The following is a 23586-nucleotide window of genomic DNA, read 5'->3' as shown; positions in this document are numbered from 1 at the left end:
TCAATTACAGCTCTGAATCCAACTTCTCAAATTCTGGTTTCTCTATTTCTGATAACAGTTCGACGGCTTATAAGATTGGGCTCTTTGAGGGTGCATCTTCCGGAACTGTTAAGAAACAAGGGAAACCAAGAAGGAGACCTTATGTGAAAAAGAGGAAGCTGAAACCGATGGAGGAGGCAGAGAAAGTGGATCCTAGTGCGGTGATTGTGGAGAAGCCTTCGACATCTGCTGAGAAGAGGAAATCAATGGAAAATGCTGAGAACAAAGAAAAAGCCGTGAGACAGAAAACCAAAGGGATGGTCCCAAATGAGGGACCGTCCAAATCCCAATGAGCATCGTGAGCTGGAACTGTCAAGGCTTGGGGCGGCCTCAAGACTTGACAGTTCAGAGACTCATGGAAATACGTCAAAAATATTTCCCTGAGGTTCTCTTTCTGATGGAGACGATGCGCTGTAGAAACGTCCTTGTAAATATTCAAGTGTGGCTCGGTTATGACTTTGTATATACGGTGGAGCCTGTAGATACATGGGGTGGTCTTGCTGTTTTTTGGAAAAGAAGTTCGGAGTTGGTCTTTAATCATGTGGATAAGAACTTAATGGATTTTCATGTACAGTTTGGTAATTTCGGATTCTTCCTTTCTTGTGTATATGGGGACCCTGCTTATGATAGGAGACACAAAGTTTGGGAGAAACTGTCTCGGATTGGAGTTCAGAGACAACAACCATGGGCTATGATTGGAGATTTTAATGAAATCTTGAGCAATGAAGAAAAACTGAATGGGCCAAGAAGAAGTGATAACTCTTTTAAACCTTTTGGTGACATGCTGCACGCTTGTGGGATGAAGGAACTCTTAAGTTCGGGCAATGGATTTACGTGGGCAGGTAGAAGAAATACTCTTTGGATTCAGAGCAGGTTGGATAGAGTTTTTGGAAATAAGGCTTGGTCTCGCTTATTTCCAGTAGCCTCTCAACTTTTCTTGGAAATGAGAGGCTCTGATCATCGCCTGGTATTGTTAAGCCTAATGGACTCTCATGAAAAATACAGATGATCCTTTAGATTTGATAAAAGAATGCTCCATAGACCGGATGTTAAGGAGGCAGTGAGGCATGCTTGGTCTACTAATTGCAATGGTCTTGGAGCTTCAGTGGCAGATAGGATCAGAGATTGTAGAAAAGCTTTGAGTAGATGGAAACGCTCTTCAGATTTGAACTCTAAGCTCAGAATATCAAGAATCCAAGAAGAGTTTGATGCAGCTATGTCTAGCAGAAACCCTAAGCCTGTTGTTCTAAGTTCCCTGAAATTCCAGTTGATAAAAGCCTACTCTGATGAATCGAGCTTCTGGAAACAGAAGAGCAGAGATCAATGGAATGCCTTTGGAGACAGAAATTCCAAGTTCTTCCATGCTTCAGTTAAAACAGACAGAAACAAGAATTATATTGAGAAACTCCAGGATGCCAGTGGGAACATGGTTAGAGGAGAAGCTTCAAAGGGTGAAGTGGCAACAAAATACTTCTCTAAACTCTTCAAGTCCTCGAAACCTTCAGACCTTGATTCCTTATTCAGTGGGATGGCTCCTAGAGTGACTGATAGAATGAATGGCCTTCTGACTTCTGTGGTAACCAAAGATGAAATTAAGAGGGCAGCCTTTGCTATTAAGCCGAGCAGTGCTCCTGGCGCTGACGGTATGACTGGATTGTTTTTTCAGCGATATTGGGATATTGTGGGTCCTAGAGTCGTGATGGAAATTCAAGGTTTTTTCAATTCAGGGTCTTTCCCTAAACAATGGAACTTCACGCAAATCTGTCTGATCCCAAAGAAGCTTCAATCTCCCTTGATGTCTGATCTCCGTCCTATAAGCTTGTGTTCGGTGCTGTATAAAATAATCTCCAAGATTCTGGTTTCGAGGCTTCAGCCTTTTCTATCTGATCTAGTGGCACCGAACCAGTCAGCATTTGTGGAAGACAGGTTGATATTTGACAACATTTTGATCGCTCATGAAGCTGTTCACGCCCTGAGGACTCATCCGGTGGTATCTAATGAGTTCCTAGCTGTTAAGACTGATATGTCGAAAGCATACGACAGAGTTGAATGGGGATATGTTGAAGCTCTCTTGAAAGCTATGGGGTTTGATATCAAATGGATTGCATTGGTAATGTTCTGCATCTCTTCGGTAAACTATTCTGTTCTTATCAATGGACAGCCTTATGGATTGGTGACACCAGAGAGAGGTCTTAGGCAGGGAGATCCTCTCTCTCCCTTCCTGTTTGTCCTTTGTACTGAAGGACTAACCCACCTGATGAACAAAGCCGAAGAGAGAAGTCTGATTGACGGGATCAGTTTCTCATTGGACGGTCCGACAATTCATCATCTCCTGTTTGCTGATGATAGTTTATTCCTTCTTAAAGCTTCGGAAGCCCAATGTCAGCAACTGCAGTCGATCTTGCATTACTATGGGAGTTTAACAGGGCAAGTGATAAATCTTTCAAAGTCATCCATTACTTTTGGCGAGAAGGTGAATGAGGCTTTAAAACAGAGATTAAGGGTTCTGCTAGGTATCTTTAATGAAGGAGGGGCTAGCTCTTATTTGGGGTTACCTGAGTGCTTCTCTGGCTCAAAGATTGAGATGTTGAACTTTATCAAAGACAAAACCAAGAAGAACTTGTCAAATTAGTACTCCAGGACACTTTCACAAGGTGGAAAAGAAGTGATGATCAAGTCAGTAGCCATGGCATCTCCTATCTTTGCTATGAGTTGCTTCAAGTTTCCAAAAACCACTTGTGACAATTTATCCTCTGCCTTGGCGACCTTTTGGTGGAGCTCAGTGGAAGACAAAAAGAAAATTCATTGGGTGAGTTGGGAGAAATTATGTCTTCCTAAGCATCTTGGTGGGATGGGTTTCAAAAATTTGCAACTCTTCAACCAGGCTCTTTTGGCAAAACAAGCCTGGCGGATTTTAAACGACCCTGAGTCTCTTTATGCGAGATTTATAAAGAGCAGATATTTTCAGGATGGAAATCTTGGTAAAGCGACACTAGGTGCCAGACCCTCTTACGGTTGGAGAAGCCTATTGTTCGGAAAAGAGCTTCTGGATCAAGGACTCAAATGGATGATAGGCAATGGTGAAGATATTCTTGTATGGGCCACTCCATGGATTGAAGATGGTGATAGAATGAGAATTCCTTTGATGAAAAACGTTTTCGTTGATTTGGATTTGAAGGTAGCAGCTCTGATTGATCAACACTCTAAGAGTTGGAACATGAGTTTGCTGAGAGATCTGTTTTATCCTCAAGACGTGGAGCTCATCTCACAGATGAAAATTGTGCCAGGATCTAGGGACTTTAAAGTCTGGAAGTATAATGCGTGTGGAGCGTACACGGCCAAATCAGGGTATTGGCTAGCCTCTAAACTGTCTAATTCTGAGGTTAGGAGACAGGCTGAAGCTCTACCGTCCATTAACCCGCTAAAGAAGCTCATTTGGGATCTTTCTATTCCATCAAAGCTCAGAATCTTTCTTTGGAAAATTGTGTCTAACGCTTTGCCGGTGGCTGATGGAATAGCTTCTCGGGGGATGCAGGTTGATAATAGATGCCAATTCTGTGGAATGGATGGTGAAACTGAAAATCATCTGTTGTTTACTTGTCCCTATGCTAGACTTGTTTGGGCAGTTTCTGGTGTTCCTTTGCCTCATGAGGGGTTTAGTACTTCCATTTTTCAGAACATCAATTTTCTTCTCGCTGGCCAGAAGAATTTCAGAATTCCTGCATATCTAAGGAATGTGTTTCCTTGGCTGTTGTGGAGAATTTGGAAAAATAGAAACAGCCTTATCTTTGAAGGGTTAGAGTTTGAGGCCTTAGGAGTAGTAAGAAAATCGTTTAATGACATGAATGATTGGTCCCAAGCTCAAGCTGTGGAGAATGTTGCTGAGACGAACCCCCCCTGTTAGCCCTTCAGATAATCTTGTCGAATGGTCGCCGCCTCCTGATCAATGGAAAAAATGTGATATAGGTGTTGAATGGGACAAAAGGAACCAAAGATGTGGAGCAGCGTGGCTGGTGAGAGACCATAAAGGAGTTGTATTACTTCACAGTAGATGTTCTTTCACTAATATCCCATCATTGAGAGAGGCTCAAGTTCAAGTTTGGGTATGGGCTATTGAAAGCATGAGGAGTCTTCACTTCTCGAAGATAGTGTTTGTAGGAGATTCAAAAGAGTTAGTTGGAGCTGTTATCAGACCGCCTGCTTGGCCATCGTTTAGGTGGATGTCGAACAGAATCCTATCTTCTCTCCAGTATATTCCTGAGTGGAAATTGGAAAAAGCTGATAGGTCTTTGATCTGTGGAGCCTACCGTATAGCTCAGAGTGTGGTTGTATGGGATTTACCTCAATCGTATGTGGCCACAAGCTATCCTTCTTGGATGGTTGATCTTTTTGGCTAAGTTAATGGTAGTTGTGTTTTCCTTTTTGTGTTGCCTTCGATGGTGGTTGATCCTTTCTTTTTTGGTATCTGACTTGTAATATGTTGGTTTAGAACTTTGTTCGGGGTACAAGTGAAATGGTATGTTTAAAGTGAAAAAAAAAAAAAATGCAAATTGCGCCGCTGATTCACGCGGTTCCACGTGATCAAAGACACGAGAGTGGGTCTGCTTGCTTCGGTTCTAATGTGAATCCAAGTTATGACTTATGACTAATGACTAACTACGTAATATAATTTAGTGACTCAATTTTAATTTTATAAAAATATGTTACACCAACAAAAATCATTAAATATGATGACCAATTGCTACGTACTTGTATAAAATATTTGAGAGGTAATAATTAATTAGTAGCTAGTTTCAGATGAAGTCATAAAACCACTGACGGTTTTACTCATCCAAGTATATATATTGTCGTGTGATTACACATCCACTTATAATTGGATTATTTTTAACGGATCAGCGGACGACCACCAAAGCTAACACGGTTGACGGTACCCTACCGTACGATCTTCTCTTCCGTATGTTTACCAGATTACCCTCAAGTTTTCTCCCTATTTACGGTCCTTTGCCCTTTTCTTATTTCCGTCATCATCGTCTCGTCGTATTCTTTGGTTTTTTTGTTTCTTCCCTCCGCGTCGGAAAAGTAAGACTTTGACGTCGTTTCTTTTTTAACTTTAAACGAATCGAGTTTAAGTGAAATCTCATTTTTTATCTCGTAAGTTAATATTTCTAATTTTTAAAGATATTACTTTTGAACCGATCAGAAAAGTACAAAAAGGTAATAATGGCAGTGCATTTTTACGACAAAAAATAATCAACAAGAGAATCAATTGCGTATAGTAGAACTGATCTTCCAACAAAACCTACAACCAGCATTAAAATAAACCTAATGGAACCTAGATGTGCATATTCATTTTGCCCTGATCACTTCCCAGATGTTATAGATAGCACAAAGCTTAAAGTACATCAAGACTCACCAGCCTTCTCCTCCAGGAAAAAAAAAAGAAAACAATACACACAAACCATCTCGTTGCAGTCTCAACCAAGCCTCAACAACTCCAACTTTGGAACTGATCCCCACACAATGGCAAGAGGAGACTAAACTTCCAGGATAGTAATAACAAACACTTTTATTTAATCTTCAAAGTTTAGTTAAGGCTGTGACTGATATGGACTGTATGTTTCGGTAAAGTGACTTTAGAAAAAATACAGCTATAATTTGTTGAACAAAAAATGGCTAAAATGTGATTGGATATGGCTTTTAAGATTTACCTTTTTCAAGTCCTTGCAGTTCTTAAAGATATTTGCCAAATACAGCCTTAAGAAAACATAAAACTTCAGTCTTTTGTTTTTAGTTTTAATTATCAAACAAGGTTAGGACCGCATGATGAACATTTTATATAAATTATTTTTATGTATCATATATTCATTTACATATTATGAAATAATAAATATATATTGAATAATTAAAAATTCAGTAACTATTATTTATATAATTAAATTGCCGTGAATACATAAATAAATTTTGTTAATCCAAACAAACATTTTTTCTATTTTATATGGTATATAATTAAATTAAAATGATATTAACATAGATATGTAGTATATTTTAATATTGATATCTATTGAATAATGTTTTCTTCTTGCATTGTTTTATTGATCATTTGTATCTTTTTATAACAAAAACTTTAAATCACTGATAACAAAAATTTTATTTTCGAATGTTTAATAGTTTTAATAATTTATAATTGTTTAAAACATTTCAATGCAAAGTTTAAAATTTAAATATTAAGTTGCCAATATAATTTCAAATCTTTTATCAAAAAAAAAATTTCAAAAAAAAAAAATTGGAATTAAAATCCCCTAGACTATATTTGTGAAGTGATTTTGCCACGTGTCATCTCTACAATCAATTTCACAAAACAAATATGACATGACTACTGATATTGATGACATGGTTTCTGGAAAAATATGACATGGATAATTTCATTTAATGTTGATTTATATTTTTGGCAAACTTATTAGAATATGGTAATAATTCATATATTACATTTAATATTGGTATTTCTTTTTGGTAAACTTTTTTTAAAATATGGTAATAGCTCATACATCATCTATAAAATAAATATATTCATATATAACATTTCAAATTTCGAAATATTATTATTTTTGCATAATTATACAATTTGTATTACTAAAGCTTTCAAAATTTTCTACAATTTTTTAAAAATTTAAATATCTAATCGTAAGATCATTAGTTTTTTATATACCTACAAATTTTATAAATATTTTTAGGCTAAATTTTTGATAATTATACAATTTTATATCATTTTTATACAAAATGATTTAATATATATCAAATCTATATTAAATATTAGTAAGAAAATAATAAAATTTATAATATTTAATAAAAAATATTTTTAAATATAAGTTAGATTTAAAAAATTTCTTACTGCACATGGTGCAGGAAAACACTTAGTATTTATGTATTTTATATAGTATATAGTTTTTTTTGTCATCTTATATAGTATATAGTTTATAGTTTAATCTAAACAATGTTAATATATATATATATATATCTTCCAATCTTACTATTATTAAATGTGACTTTCTATTTATATGATTTTGTAATCATTTGTATCTTGTCATAACAAAAATATTAAACCATGGATCACAAAAAATTCAATGTGAAACTTATAACAGTTTTAGTGATTTATAGTCATTTAAAAAATATTAAAATATAACATATACGGAAAAATCTAAATCCCCTATATATTAAAAGAGAAGCATTACAACATTTTAGCTATGACACATGTCATCACTAGAATGCTTCTCAAAGTTTTTAGAGAAAAATGTTGGTTCATATAAACATATAATATACTTTTTATCAAAGTAACCATAAAATTACTATTAATGTTATTCACTATTTTCTTATATAAAAGCTATGAAATTACCTAGAGGTTGATTGTTTTCAGTTTTTAGACTAGTTTTTGGTTTTTGTTTTCTCAAAAACCATTTTTCCTCCAATCAAGTTTTTGCTTTTAGTTTTTGTTTTTGTAAAAACCATTTTATTTGCCAATCAAGCTTTTCAGCAAATAGATTCCCTAAAATTTAGGGAAACTAGTTTTTCAAAAGTTTAACCAATTTATGAAGAAAAACTAAAAACCAACTTTTGTTAGCTTTTATGAAAAAAACGAATTTTGATTTTTTTTGAAGAAACTACTACATTTTAATTAATTAATAATTAATAAATAATATTTTCATAAAGATGAAATTATCATACAATTTTTGTACTTTAGATATAATTTGAATAGTAATGTGAAATAATTTATTTTGTTTCATATCTCTAAAATAAATTTATATATTTTATAAATAATATTAATTAATTTTTAAAATTAGCTATTAATTTATATAAATAAAATTATTGAATATTTTTAATAATTATTCGTCACATTAAAAATAACTAAAAATTAGAAAAAAAATAATATGTATAATTTATTCATACAATATATTGTATTAATCCTGAAAAATAAAAATAGCCATTCATCTTTAAGAAAATATAAATAATTTAAAAATGTATAATTATTTTCAAAATTTTGAGTATTTTTATTTTTGTATAATTTATAATATTTATATAGGAAAACTTTTGCTATTCAAGTTTTTAAAAAAATAAAATAATTTATATAAGAAAAATTTCTTACTAGTTTCAAACTTTTAAATAATTTTATTTTTGTGTAATTTTATATATTTTTTATCTATCTTTTCTATAATATAATTTTTAATATAATAATTAAAATATGATGTTGTATTTTATTTTAAATAATAATATCCATATTTTGATATTTTTAATTGTAAATCTAAATATTTATTGCTATTTATTGTATTATTTTAAAGTAATGTATTAATTAAGTTTTGAAAAATAAAAAATATACAGCATAACCAAAAACCAAAATCAAAATCTAGAAACCAAAAACCAAAAGCCAAAAGCTGAAAACCAAAATCCAAAATCTAAAAACCAAAAACTAAAACTAAACCAAAAACTAAAACTAGAAACTATTGAAACAATCATCACCCTAATATGGTTAATATATATATATATATATATATATATATATGACAATTAATGATTTAAATATGAAAGATTTGATAAAATTTGTGTTACCTTTATTATTTTTGTTAAATTTATATTGTGAAAATAAATTAAACAATCACATTAACTATATAATAAAAAATTAGATTTTTTCGTATATGTTATATTTTGAGTTTTTTAAAACGATTATAAATTAATAAAACTTTTAAAATTCCACATACAATATTTGTTTAGAATAGTTTAAATTTTTTGTTATAACAAAATACAAATGATTATAAAATTAATGAGTAAGAAGTGTCATTTAATAGATATTCAAACTATATACCATCTAAAAATACATAAATATTTTAATTTTAAAATTTGCATTGAAAAAATATTGAGAATTTAATACTTTAATTTCAAACTTTGAAATGATATTTTTAAAACGATTATGAATTACTATAACAATAAAAATAAAAGTACGAAGCTTCGTATAAAACTATATAAATACGAAGCTTCGTTTAAAACTATATAAATACTATAAATATAATGGTTATCAATAGTTTAAATTTTTTTTATAAAAATAAGCAAATGATCATAAAACTATATAAATATAAAGCTTCGTTTAGTAGATAGCCAAAAAAAATATACTATATATATATATATATATATATATATATATCTATGTTAATATCATTTATTTTTTAGATTTACTTATATAAAGTGATTGTAAATAAATAAGTGTGAGTTTTTTATTTATGTGTTCGAGTTAATTTAATTATATACATAATAGTTACTGATTTCTCAATTATTCTATATATATATATATATATTTATTTATTTATTTATTATTTTATAATATGTATAAAACACAAAATTAATAATAATGCATGGGTCTTAACCTAGTTATTATTATATGGCTAATGTGGTTGCTTAATTTAAGATAAAAAGTTTTAAGAAAATGATAGAGGATACACTAATTTTTTTTATCAAATCTTTATTATTCAAAATTATTAATTGTATATATACTTTAGCCATATTAGACAATTCCATAATTTTATTTAAGGAAAGAATGAATAATATTAATAATTAATTTATGATAAATTTAATAAAAAACTTATTATATATTTAGATGGCCAAATATATTTCTCTAAAGATTTTAAGAATAATTGTGGTGATGATGACTAACTCAAATGTTGTAATACTTCCTTTTAATATATAATAGATATTTAGATGGATAAACATATTTTCTCTAACAGACTTTACTACCTCGTTGTAATACTTTTTATTTAATATATAAGAGATGCTTATCTCACACTCAGACCAAATTGAGAAACAAAATATTCCAATGGTACGAATATGCGACATCCCTTCTGATTGGAATAAAAACAAATTAGGGGTATCAACCTCGATTTTCAAACGTTTCTATAGTCTTTCCAGAACATAGATTCTGTTAAATGAGTCTAGAAACCTGACAAAAGCTTGAATCATATGTACAGATGAAAGATCCTATGCTTATAGAAAAGGAAAAAAAAAACAACTCAAAATCCAAACTAAAATTGAAAATGAAGCAATTCTAATGGAGATTTAAAAAAAAAAGGAGTCTGCAGCCATCTAGTGTAGAGGCCGTTGCAGTATTCATTGCTGTACCTTACACAGCCAAGCCATTAGGACATTTCTTGGAGTCAGGTTCCATTGACGAAAGATTCTTGGGGTCGGTACTAATGAGATGTTAATGAAAAGAGGCTGGATTCATGACTGTGTCTAGCTCACGACACGATGCTGCAATGCGACCTGCAAATAAAGAATGTGCAGAAACATTTCATTAGAATACTTGTGCTGATTCAAGAGAATAGAGAGCTGTAAAAGTTTTGGATCTTTTTTACTAGCTTTGAAATGGGTTCGGACCTATGAACAGAGGAGAAGCTTTCCCGGGTCTGGATTTGTATTACGGGTGGAATTGAGCACCAATTAAGAAAGGATGGTTTGGTAGGTCTGTAGGAATCTTATTTTACTACAATGGATACAAATATAATAAGAACAAAAATTAAAATTACAATACCGAAATAAATGAATAAAGAAGAATTGCAGAATCGAGAAGATTAATTTCTTTCATTAAATTTTTAAACACTCCGTAGAGTGACGGTTTCATAGCGTTCAGATTTCCAGGATACAACTGCATATATTTCTGTTTACCATCACCAAAAAACAGAATCTATCGAACCTAACTTTGTATTGTACTCTCAGACAAAAAAAACTACGAACATGACTATTTAAAGTAGCAGAATGTAACTTTTCTTTTGGTGTTGATGTGTGTATTTTTATAATGCTAGCAAACCCTTTTATAGAAAATAATGAGAAGCACAAGTTTCATTTTTTAACACAAAAATGAAACATCCATGGTGCACTAATTGAGTCTTTAATTCTTGTCAATTATTGTGAATTTATTCCATATTTTGACGAAGAAATTAAAGAGTAAAATTATTATTGTTTGACAAGTTCAAACTAAATAATATACTTTGAAATGATTTTTTTTTATACTTTATCAATATAAAAGATCAACATATATTTGGTTTATAAGACTAAGTTAATGAACATGAAGTCCAACTAACAAATCAAAAAAACACAAAACCAAGTTCAAATATCCAATGTGTGTATTTGCTACTTTATATTAATTTCTCAAATCACACACATACCTCCATTTCTCATTCAAATAAAACTTCATTTTTGACATATGAATATACTATTCATAATGTTCAAAAAATAGTTCCAACAATCCCCACATAAATAGAAATGACTCTAGACACTAGACAACTCGACAAACTTGACTTCCTACACAAGACACGACAAGACTCAACTAGGCCTGGGCGTTTTTAACTCAACCCGAAGTATCGACCTTAACCCGAACCGAAAAAACCGAAACTGAATCCGAACTTTTTTACAAAAATATCCGAATGGGACTTATGAGCTTACTACTTTGGACTTTGGTTATAACCCGAACCAAACCGAAATCCAAATTAGGATCCGAAGATATCTGAAATTAGTTAAATATGTTAATGTTTTTATATATATTAAGGTGATTTAGATATTTTAGAGTATTCAAAATACTTTTGTAGTTTATTTTATTTGTTATTTTGAATACTTTTTAGTTAATTTTGATAGTTTAACTAATTTTTAATTAGATTTGTAAATAATTTATATATTTTGAAAATTTTTTGGTCAATTTTCAAGGTTTTTAAAAATATATTTTTGTACGATTTTAAACATTGGTTAAATCTGATCCGAACCGAACCCGGAAGGAACCGAACCGAACCCGATCCGATAATTAGTAAAAACCGAATGGTACTTATGAGCATAACACCGAAAATCCGAAAATCCGAATCACCCGGACCGAAACCGAACGGACCACCAAACGCCAAGGCCTAGACTCAACTAAAGACTTTTGAGAGTACAAACGAAAAATCCATTGGATGATGAGTTGGTAGCAATTTTTCAGACTTGAACCAGTCATTGTTAATAGCTATCGGATTTACTTGGCCATGAGGTGGCCATGATGTCTTGAACCTCCCATGCTTTGGTGTAAACCTAGACACTAGTTATAACACAACTTTATTCTCTCACAGAATTAGGTTTTCTGTTGTGTTCATTTTGGTCGTGAACAGTCCTGATTAATCATGAGTGAACTTGGAGAATATAACATTTTTTTCATTCTCCTAGAAACGGCCTCATTTCACACTCACAAGGTGATTTGTCATTAGTTTTGTTTAGAGGAGTATCATGTACTACTCCATTCATATTTCAAAATAATAGACACAAATCATTAAAAGCAAATGTTTATCCTCTATTCCTTACATGTACCACTGTTTAATCATCATAGTAACTGAGTATAGACCGAAGTCTTACAATACTTTGTGTAGATTTAGTTTGACTTAGTAGTCTCATTTAACCTATTTCTTGGGATCTCCAGTCAGTTAGGTAGAGTTACTGTCAAACCTCATTTTAATTCACAGGCTACCCATTCCTTTTGATGATATAACAATTTGATCTCATGACACACCTTTAGTAAAAGGATCCTACGTTGTCATCAAAGTGAACGTAATCGCTTAAGATTAGTCGAGATCAATTGTCTAATGATTTTTATCATCTTTTTTAAAGATACAACTAGAGCTGGATCCGCCCGACCGGACGGGTGTTTTTTTGTTTACGTAATGTAACTAGATATTTGTACACCATTATATAATCTATAGAAATGATAATAAAATGGTGACAAAAATACATCACATAATAGATATATTGTTGTTACATAATTACAGTAATAGCAAAAGTAAAATGATTTATATAACTGTAAATGTAAATATCACGCGAATATTTATTTTTATTTAACTGATATCATTTTTATTTACTTGATACCGAGTTGGCTAGTGGTAAAGGAAATGCTGGTAGCCTTTCATTGGTCGGGTTTGATACGCGGTTAGAAAGAATTATTTACAACATTTGAGTTCCGAGTAAAAAAGAGAAACCACTTTTTCATTTTTTAGAAATATATTTTTGTTTTCTATAAATAATATAATACATATTTATTTTTTCACATATTATGTATTTTTTTATTATGACATTATGCATAATACTTAAAATATATATTTTAGTTTATTTTTAGTTTATGTATGTGTTTTCCATAAACTAAAATATATAAACCAAGCGAGGACGGTCCAGTGGTCTTGAGGGAGCTTTGGCCCCAATACGGACTCGGGTTCGAATCCCGCTGGCCACCGTCGATTAAAATGGGGTGAAAAAGGCGGCCCTCCAGGATGCCTTCTACGGAGGTGTACTTAGGCGCTAGTCGGGTTCCCTCCGGGGTGTCCGGATTACCTGGATTTTTTAAAAAAAAACTAAAATACATATGCGAAAATAATATTTGAGATGTTTTGATAGGTTTTTGGTCATAAATGATAACTATATTTAAATTTTCAACCCGTTATATAAGTAGTCTTAATTTTTAATTTCTCAACCTGATATATAAATATTCGTCATGTATTTTTAGTAAAATATTTATATTATACTTATTAAAATGAGTAATTTGGTAGAATGAGTAATTACATTTCTTGTATTTATATTATTATCAAATTAATTTTATTGTAACTTATTGACTTTAACATTTTATTATATGTAGGATTTTTATTTTATATGAACTTTTTTTTTAGAACATTGTTATCTTGTTTAAATGTTTTTCTTTACATAGAAAACTTGAAGAATATTCTTTTGAAACTTTACCTATTACAATTTTCTCATAAGAAAAATCTTAGGTGTTTTTAATTTTTTTTATACTAATACTTAAATGTACATGTTATTACCAAATCTAATAATTCAAATCCTTACTAAAGAAAACTAATTTAAGGTAAAATTCAATTGAACATATGTAATATCATACATAATTTTAAAATAATTTTCTAATAGCATTTTAGTTATATATATCTAAAACAATATCGTCAATTAAATAGATTAGTCAAATTGGTTATTTGAAAATTTTAATTAGGTATAAATTTAGAATTATCAACTAAAATAGATCTTTTTAAATATGTTCTCATTATTAAGTTTTTATTCCCAATACGGCATATCTTTTAAATTTTTTAAATATTGTTAATTGATTTCATTAACAATAAAATTTTGAAAAATATAATAAAAGTTATTAATAGATGATAATACCCACGAATTTATGGAAAGAAGTTTTCTACTTTACATATTAAGGTTTATAGTATTAATGTGCATTAACTGTAATATTTATCATGAATTTGTTGTGGAATAGATTTAGGGAAAAAAATTAATTTAGATTTAAATTTATTAATTACTTCAATGGCATTGTATTGTAATTAAGTTGTAAGTCTTATGGTAATTTTTTATTAGTACTTCTATTTTAATAAAGTAGATTAACCATTATACACAAAACTCAGTGTATGACACTAGTTTTTTTTTTAAATCATATTGCGATAACTATCACTAAGGGGAGTGTATTGAATTGAGTATTTTAAAGTGTTTTGGTATTTCTTTAAAATTTCCTGTTATTCAACTAATGATTTATATTTTTTTCTTCAAATCCTGTGTTATTGAATATGACATTTATCTAAAGTAGCTTAAATCACTTGTAATCCACTGTTATTCAATTAACAATTTACCAAAAGTAAATCAAATCTACTGTTATTCAATGATAAACAATTTTAAAAGAAAAACTTTATGAAATGGATTTGAAACTATTTTTTTTGTTATTTTCAGTCAAAACTATCGTTACACAAATCCCACCATTGTACCTGTTATTTGGAAATACCCAAAATCAAATAAAAAATTGACCACGCCTATGAGAACAGAGAGAGAACAAGGAAGCGAGAGATCAGAGACGAAGCTTTCCAGAAAAGTACTGAACTTTCGATTCCCTCTTGTTCATGAATCAATACCCAAGTGGACAATTTTGGAAGCCAAAGATTCGATTTTGGAGTCTCTCAAACCTGAAGGGAGCCCTTTGATTGTTAGATTTGATTTCGTCTCGAGCTTTTCGTTGGATCCGAGAAAAAGTTTTTGTGCTCTGAAGAATCTGAGGTTGAGCTAAGGCACACGTCGATTGATTTGTTCCTTTGGTGTTCTATCAAAAGGTATGTTGTCAAAATCTTCTCTGTTTTGGTTCTGTTTTTAAAATCCCATGTTATACACAAGACAGAGAAGATTTTGACAACAAACCTTTTGATCCTGAAGAGTATAAGCAAGTCTAGTAAAGTTTATTTGTTCTTTTCATGTTCTACTCTATGGTCAACTAATGTTTGTGAGGTTGAAAACTATGTTAGGTTTTTGATCGTGACTCTCTTTGCTTCTCTATTTTTTCTACAGCTTTGGTTCACCCAAATAATCTTTGCTTCAACTCTCCAAACTCAAAAGCTTGAGGAAGTATTCTTCTACGAGACTGCTTGCCAAGTATGAAAGCTAAGGTAGTAGATTAGAGCTTTGGTTCTGTCCTTCCAAGTATGCAAGCTAAGGTACTGCTTGACAAGTATGCAAGCCAAGGCACGCAATGCTGATTTTCTAATTTTTGTTGTGGATAAATATGCTTCTTGTTGATATCTTTATGGGCTGCTCCTTAGAAAATTGAATAATAAGATGGGTTTTTTTCGTTTAGTTGTTTAATTAGGGTTTAGGTAGGTATGCACATATATATAAAATCAGTAACATGGAGAAGAGCTTACAAAACTGATAGGATACGAGCATCAATCATCTCTTTTATTTGTCAAAGTGAGTATTCTTTTTCATCACTTTGGCTTACTGGAATGTGTAGTTTCAGATTGGTTTCATTATTTTGTTTAGTTTCATGAATTTGGATGATGTTTGTCTTTGAATATTGTTCCTTTTATGGGTTTGAGTCTTTTGACGATCAATATAAAACCAGTTAATTCACTATTTTAGATATGGTTTTACAAAGACTATAGATTTATTATCTTGGTTCTTATAATCTTGTGTTGTTATATGACTAGTTACCTTCCAAACAATGGGAGATCCAAAAGACGTAAAAGGTAAAGGTCAATACCACTCATGGTCTGGACCTGAGCACAAGTTGTTATTGAGGTTACTAGTGGATGCAATCAATCAAGGTTTTCGTGATGCCAGCGGCAAATTCAACAAACTGACGGTCGAATCCAGAATACTAACAACTCTACAACAAGAAGTTGGATCTAAAAAAACCTACGGTCAGTATAAAAATAGGATGAAAATCTTGAAGGGTAGGTACCAAGTGTTTGCAGATTTTCTTCGTTGTAGTTCTGGTTTTGGGTGGGACTCTGAAACGAAAAAAATCACAGCAGATAATGAAGTATGGAAGGTCTATCTGCAGGTAAAAAATTATAATATGAAATTCATGCTTATGTTGGTGTTGTTTACATATGATTCTTATTATAGTGATCTTTTTTTTAATAGGCTCATCCAAATAATAAATATTTGCGTGATGATTCGTTTGAAGATTTTGAAGAGCTAAGGACTATATTTGAACAGAATACTGCAACTGGGCAGAATGCTGTGGGACTAGGTGATTCTGTTGATGCAGGATCCTATCAATTTGAAGAGAACGAGAAGACAAATGATAATGATTTTGTCCACGTGATAGATGAGGGAGGAGGAATAGAACACCAGCAAACATGTGAACCTTCATCAAGAAAAAGCATTGGAGAAAAGCTTTCACATAGAAAGAAAGCTAGGACGGATGCATATAACTCGGAAAGGGTTTGTGAGGAAGTTACAGAAATCAGTAGCCAAATTTTTGACATGATTCAGAAAAGATGGGTGAAGGAAGCTGAAGAAAAAGAAGCTGAAGACAAAGCTAACAATGTTTGGGATGCTATCAAGGAAATTCCTGACTTGGATGATGATTTGCGTTATGAGGCGATGACCCTTGTTCACACCTTAGGCATGAAATCTGGTTTCGTGAATATGTCCATAACAGATCGTTGTGGATGGATTAAAAGAAATCTCCGTAAACCAAGTGGCTGAAGTAACATGATCGGAGTTCTAAAGATAGTTCGTCATCTTGGAGTTTTTATTTCTTTAAAGTTGAGTTTTTATTATTACTTTAGCTATGATTTTGTTTCTTCTTTGCAGAATTGTTATGATTTTTGTTCTTTATATGTTATGGTTTTTGTTTTTTTTACTACAATGGTCTAATTTTATTTATTTATATACGGCACTATCTTCTTGTTTTCTCCTACAATGGTATAATTATATTTTACATAGGAAAGTAGTATATTCTGTTCAAAGTAAACATTGATTTTGGCGGCTAAATTTGGCGGCTAATTCGTTAGGATACGATTCCTTAATGATTTGTGTAACCTTATTTATTTGTCCTCTTCTTCTCTAGCTAAAGTTCATCACCGCCGCTTTATATTACGTGAGTATCTAGCATTATTTCACACTTTGTTCACCAATTAGACAGTTTCTTATGACTTGTTATTTATGTTTTTGTGCAGAGATTTCAATGGCTCATATTGTTAATGCAAATGAAGAGATACAAGTTAGGAAAGAGAGAAAAAAGATGTCAAATTTCAAGATAGACGTTGATATTCTCTTACTGGTCTTTTCTATCATTGTGAAGGTACGTAATGTCGCTTCACGTATTCCACAAATACAACGTGCAATTAGAAGATCAACTACAACACTTGGACATGAATACATACAAAATGCTTTGGTTGAAGATCCTAAACATTTTCGACATCTATATCGTATGTATCCGGATGTGTTTTTGAAGTTATGCTCTATTATAAGAGTAAAGATGGGATTAAAAGATACAAGATATGTTTCAGTTGAAGAAATGCTAGCCACCTTTTTGTTCATTGTTGGTCAAAACTCAAGGTATATTCAGGCTCAAGATAGATTCAAGAGGTCAAGATTCTCAATAAGTACGAGTTTTCATACAATTCTGAAAGTGTTAAACGCACTTGCTCCAAGTTACATGGCCAAGCCTGAAACAACAGTGCCTCCAAAGATAAGAGATAGCACACGATTCTATCCTTATTTTAAGGTACATGTAGTTCTTCTCTTATGCATTTTTTAAATACCGCAAAAAAATTTACATGTTTCTATATTTTATTAGGATTGTGTAGGAGCTATTGATGGAACGCATAGTCTTGCGATGATAAGTGGAAAGGATTCATCTAGCTACCGCAATCGAAAAGGACAACTATCACAAAATGTTTTAGCTGCATGCAATTTTGATTTAGAATTTATATATGTTCTTAGTGGATGGGAAGGTTCAGCTCATGATGCTAAAGTATTACAAGATGCTTTAACAAGAAATTCTAACTAGATTACAAGTTCCAGAAGGTATGTCTGGTTCTTATGATTAAAATATTGATGTATTATTTTTGTATTTTCTTAAAATTATTTGTATATGTTATATGATTTCAGGAAAATTGTATTTAGTCGACTGTGGATACGCCAATCGTCGTAATTTTCTGGCTCCATTTCGAAGTATTCGCTATCATCTTCAAGATTTTAGGGGACAAGGCAAAGATCCTGTGAATCAAAATGAGTTGTTCAATCATCGTCATTCATCCTTGCGAAATGTGATTGAGAGAATTTTTGGCATCTTTAAGTCAAGATTCATCATCTTCAAATCTGCTCCACCATTTCCATATAAAACACAAGCAGAGTTAGTTCTTGCATGTGTTGTTTTACATAATTATCTTCTTTAAGAATGTCGTTCAGACGTGTTTCCTGAAGAAGTTGTTGTCGCTGATGATAATGAAAGTGATGTTCAAGAAATAGGTGAAGATGAGAACATGGATGATGATGTTCAAAATGGCACTCAAGAACAACAAAGAGTGAATGCTAATAATTCGAGAGCAAATATAGCAGCAACCATGTGGACAGATGCTATGCATATGGGATCTTGATGCAGCAACAGTTTACGTTGTTTTTAGATGTTATCTCTGCTACTATGTTTTTAAATTTATCTTTCATGTTGTGGTTTATGAATTTGTTTTTTGATAAACAATTTTGATCTATTATATTGGCTTTTAGTAAGTTCTGGAGCTTTCTTGAATATTGTCAAGAGACTGCTGTTCAAACTTGTTGCAGAGATTGAATTGGAAGAAGTACAAGACGAATTGATTATGTAATATGCCATTGGATTTTCTTGCTTTTGGGATCTCGATGAGTCAACCTCAGGAAGTTGGATATGGAAGAGTATCTGCATACTTTGATCTATAGCTCTCTCTCTCTCTCTCATTCTCACAAACGAAGGAAGAAGACAAAATATTGAAATTTCACGTTTTTACTCTGTTGGAAAAAATAGTGATTACTTCATGTTTTAAAATAATTGGACTTTGAAAAGTACTCTGAAATTTAAGTTCAAATGATCTCAAGTACTCTGAAATTTTAAAAAAATCCTATCCAAATCTATTTTCCTTTTTTTAAATCCCACCCATCGTTTTGGGATTTAACCCAAATCTCTTCAAACTCCAATATTTTTTCAAATCCACCCAAACTTTTAAAATCCACATTTCAATACATCCCCCTAAGTTCATTTGGGCTTTTGCCAACAACTTTATGGTAAGCAAAACTTCCTCCACATTTCTTGAGATAACTCAAAATATGCATATATGCATTTAACATCTCTTAAGAGTTTAGAAAGTCAATCTACAGCTCCTTTAGATTTAAATAAAAAAAGGAATTTCGAAAATTATTACAATTTTCTTAAAAATGTGTTTCGTTCTTAGAAATTCATATTTTCATATAATTATTTTCAAAGTTCTCTTAAGTTGATTAATTAATCCAACTTATATATGATTTTTATTTTTCCAAAACATATTTTTATTTTTTTAGAAAATATACATATCATTACAAAATATTCTTTTTGTACCATCAAAACCACCATTTTATATGATTATTCTCAACTATATTGATTTTATAAACTACAATATACATGTCAGTTCCAGTCATATTGGTTTTAGAATTCTCATTGTTTTTGCATGGTCAATCTTTTTACAACTTGCATTTAAGCAACAACGAAATATAAATGTTTTTATTAGTATCAACACATTTTATTTCGTATGGTAAATGATTTATATGTGGCAGATATTTCCCAAACTTAATTTGGGGGGTCCACTCACAAAATCAATTTTCATCCGTAGTACTTGATCCCATAAGGACCAAACATTGGTATATTTTACCATTGGAGCTAAAAAGAAAATTTTCTCTCATGGTCAAATATGTGCTTCATAATTAAATTAAGTTATTTCATTTTCCACCAAAGAATCTGTAACAATAAAACAAAAATTGTTACTTGTTCTTGATATTATCAAACAGTCAAAGCATTAACATATGAGAAATAACGCTTTTATTTAATCATCTTTATGTGCTTGTAAATTAAACAAAAAGTTTAAGTTCTCGACATCATAAACGCCTGATTAGTAATCAACTTCAGAAAACTAGAAGTCAATAATCATATGCAATTCATAAAATCACAAAATTTGCTTATTCTAAACCAATAAGCAGAGAGAATCTTGCATACTATTCTCATAAACCTAAACAAGCTTTAGTAAACGGAGAGATATTGCCATATGCAATTATAATAAATTGCAGAGAATCATACGAATTAATTTATATAATTCAACGGATCATGCAAAAAAAAAAAATGTAAGCGTGATGATAAGAAAACTTGACGCAACAACAGATCCAAATTGATTCTGGCACCTGTTTCGAACATAGATCAACCTGCTCTTAAGAAAAAAAATACTTTAACAAATATCAGTATTGTTAGTGCGAAAGCATAAATAATATTTTAAGATTTAAGAGTATATGAACCATATTTTACTGCAATAAGGACAATTGATATTTGTAAAAATAATAAAAACAAAAATTAAAATTACAATACTAAAATCTATATATATAAAGTTAGTTTTTTCCATTCTTCTAACAAGTGGCAGGAGATTTTTGCGACACGTGTCATCCATGTATTTTTTTTTACATTTTAGGTTCTTCTTCTTTTACATTATTGCAATTTGGCCAAGTATTTCTAATTCTAATCATGAACTACCTAATCATTTTCGCACTAACTATTATCGTATGAAGTTTGATAATCTATTTTATTGTTCACTAAAATTCAAGATGAATAAAGAAATAAATAAAATAATAGAAATATATTTTACACATTTAATTTATTCAAAACTAAATATAACATAGTTTTTTTTATTTTATTATTTTATGCCATTTTCTATTATTTAATTTACAAATTATATATTTGTTTAATATATATAAAGTTAGTTTTTTCCATTCTTCTAACAAGTGGCATGAGATTTTTCCGACACGTGTCATCCATGTATTTTTTTTTATATTTTAGGTTCTTCTTCTTTTACATTATTGCAATTTGGCCAAGTATTTTCTAATTCTAATCATGAACTACCTAATCATTTTCGCACTAACTATTATCGTATGAAGTTTGATAATCTATTTTATTGTTCACTAAAATTCAAGATGAATAAAGAAATAAATAAAATAATAGAAATATATTTTACACATTTAATTTATTCAAAACTAAATATAACATAGTTTTTTTTATTTTATTATTTTATGCCATTTTCTATTATTTAATTTACAAATTATATATTTGTTTAACTATTAAAAATATAAAATGACCAAACTAATAAGAAGAAACTAGAGTGCAATACATAATCTAGACATAAACCTTCCACAGTCAGAAAGAAAAAGTAAAATATCATAGTAACACTACCTCAATAAAGATTTGAAGCTGAAAAAAGATCAACAAAGAACACTAACATATTTCATCTTACCATAGAATGTCTTCACTAGAACAAACAGATTTAAGAAAAATGTAAAAAGATAAAATATGAGATAAAGTAATCCTCGGAACACAAATGATCGAGATCAAGCACCAGCGCAAAAAAAACTAAAAAAGCGGGCCAGATAAAGAATAATCATTGGAAAAACAAAGTCACCACAAAAAAAAAACCGTATGTCTAAAGCACCGGAAACACAACTACCAGCTAAAAGATAAGAAGCACCTCACAAACTAAACAAACACATACAAGGCGCTCATACCAGCGAAGAACCACAAAACTCTGAATAGAAGAAACCAAAAATCTAAAAGACTAACTCCGCACACCTACACCAAAAGATGCATGAGAAGAAAATAAACAACCTGAGTGGGGGAGAATGGAAGCCAACCACCGAGAAACCAAAGCTTAAGCTTGAGACCATAAACAACCTTCCAATCGTACAAAGCATACACAGAGAAAAACACTATCAAAACACGGAGTAGCAAATATGGCGAAAGGGAGAGCCACAAGAGACGTGATCAGCGATGAAAGGTGCAACGAGATGAGAGAACAATTAGATAAAAGGAGACAAAATGAAATCAACAAACCGTGGAGCCATCCTCGAACTATGAAAAAGTGCATAGAAGTCAGATCACCAAAAACCCGAGCTTGAAAACCAAGACGAGCAGAGACTATTGACGGTAAACCAGCGACGAAGAAAACAACATCAATGACAACTAAACTCTGACCCAACCCAACGAGATGTAGTTTCTAACCTTAGCCAAAACCTAAGGAAAAAGAGGACCAATATTGACCGAAATAACATACAACGCCGTAAGAAAAAACCCCACAACATGAAACTAATATGTCTGATCTATAACAAATATCAGATAATCTCACTAAAAAAAGGTGAGGAAAAACAAGAGCACGGATGTGAGTCTTTTCCCAGTGATAGTGAGAATCACTGCACACCGGAGAGGTAAACAAAATACATATATGGTGATGGCTCAAGGTCAAAAGATGGGGGAGAGTGCAAAAAACACCTAAAAAGAGCCATGTTCGGAACTACGCTAGGCGCTAGTCGGGCGGCAGTCTCAGGCCTAGCGAATTATCAAAAACTCGGGGATTACTCAGGGTATACGCGAGGACTAGTTTTATTATTATTTTATTTATTATAATATTTAAATTAAATATATTATATAAATATAGTAGAATGTAATAGTTTTTTGTATGTTATTATCAAAATTTATATTTATTTTGTTTAACAAAAGTTAATTATTAGCAAAGGTAAGTGTCATATTTTTATTTTTTGTTGAAACAATGTTTATATATACGGAAATATATGCCTAAACATCAAAACACGCCTTGGTGTATTGGTGTTCGATGATGTTGATGCTGTATAAGGTACTGGGTTTGAACCTCGGGTAGTACTTTTTCAATTTTAGGTAAAAAGAGTTTTAGAAACACATGAAATAGAGTCCCACATCGGTAAACTATAAAGAGGGAAGCTGATGAAGATGCCTATAAGTAGTCATTCAGGGTTGGCTTCAAAAATTGCATCTGGTTTTCAATTACATGTCCACCAGAAGCCCAGTAGTTTAAATTTGTTTGGTGTTTTAGGCGGTTAAAAATCGGTTCCAAACCGGTTAATTGACCGATTAGTTGGTCAACCGAGTAGTAGAGTCGTATTGGACCTATTCGTCGTGGTTGCTTGCCGCCGAGCACCGAGCCAGGCACCTAA

General features: G+C 31.3%; 1 protein-coding gene and 1 pseudogene across 3 annotated transcripts; both read left to right on the top strand.

Moving 5' to 3' along the window:
• The first annotated feature begins 14881 nt into the window (after window positions 1–14881).
• On the top strand, window positions 14882–17170 carry LOC106310863 (uncharacterized protein At2g29880-like). Of its 3 annotated transcripts, none has more exons than XM_013748095.1 (4): window positions 14882–15185; window positions 15418–15515; window positions 16056–16411; window positions 16495–17170. In XM_013748095.1, the coding sequence occupies exons 3-4, from the start codon at window positions 16070–16072 to the stop codon at window positions 17062–17064; spliced, it is 912 nt and encodes a 303-aa protein (XP_013603549.1). In that variant the 5' UTR covers window positions 14882–15185; window positions 15418–15515; window positions 16056–16069; the 3' UTR covers window positions 17065–17170. The 3 variants fall into 3 exon arrangements, with proteins under 3 accessions (XP_013603549.1, XP_013603548.1, XP_013603547.1); XM_013748094.1 differs by having other exon boundaries at window positions 15418–15563; XM_013748093.1 differs by lacking the exons at window positions 14882–15185; window positions 15418–15515 and adding an exon at window positions 15581–15816.
• An 849-nt stretch (window positions 17171–18019) lies between these two features.
• On the top strand, window positions 18020–18962 carry LOC106308687 (annotated as a pseudogene).
• The last annotated feature ends 4624 nt before the right edge of the window (window positions 18963–23586 follow it).

This window comes from Brassica oleracea, chromosome C8 (genome assembly GCF_000695525.1).
Source record: "Brassica oleracea var. oleracea cultivar TO1000 chromosome C8, BOL, whole genome shotgun sequence".
Taxonomy (NCBI): Eukaryota; Viridiplantae; Streptophyta; class Magnoliopsida; order Brassicales; family Brassicaceae; genus Brassica; species Brassica oleracea.
The sequence above is the reverse complement of the archived record's forward strand: the minus strand, read 5'-3'. Positions and strand labels throughout refer to the sequence as shown.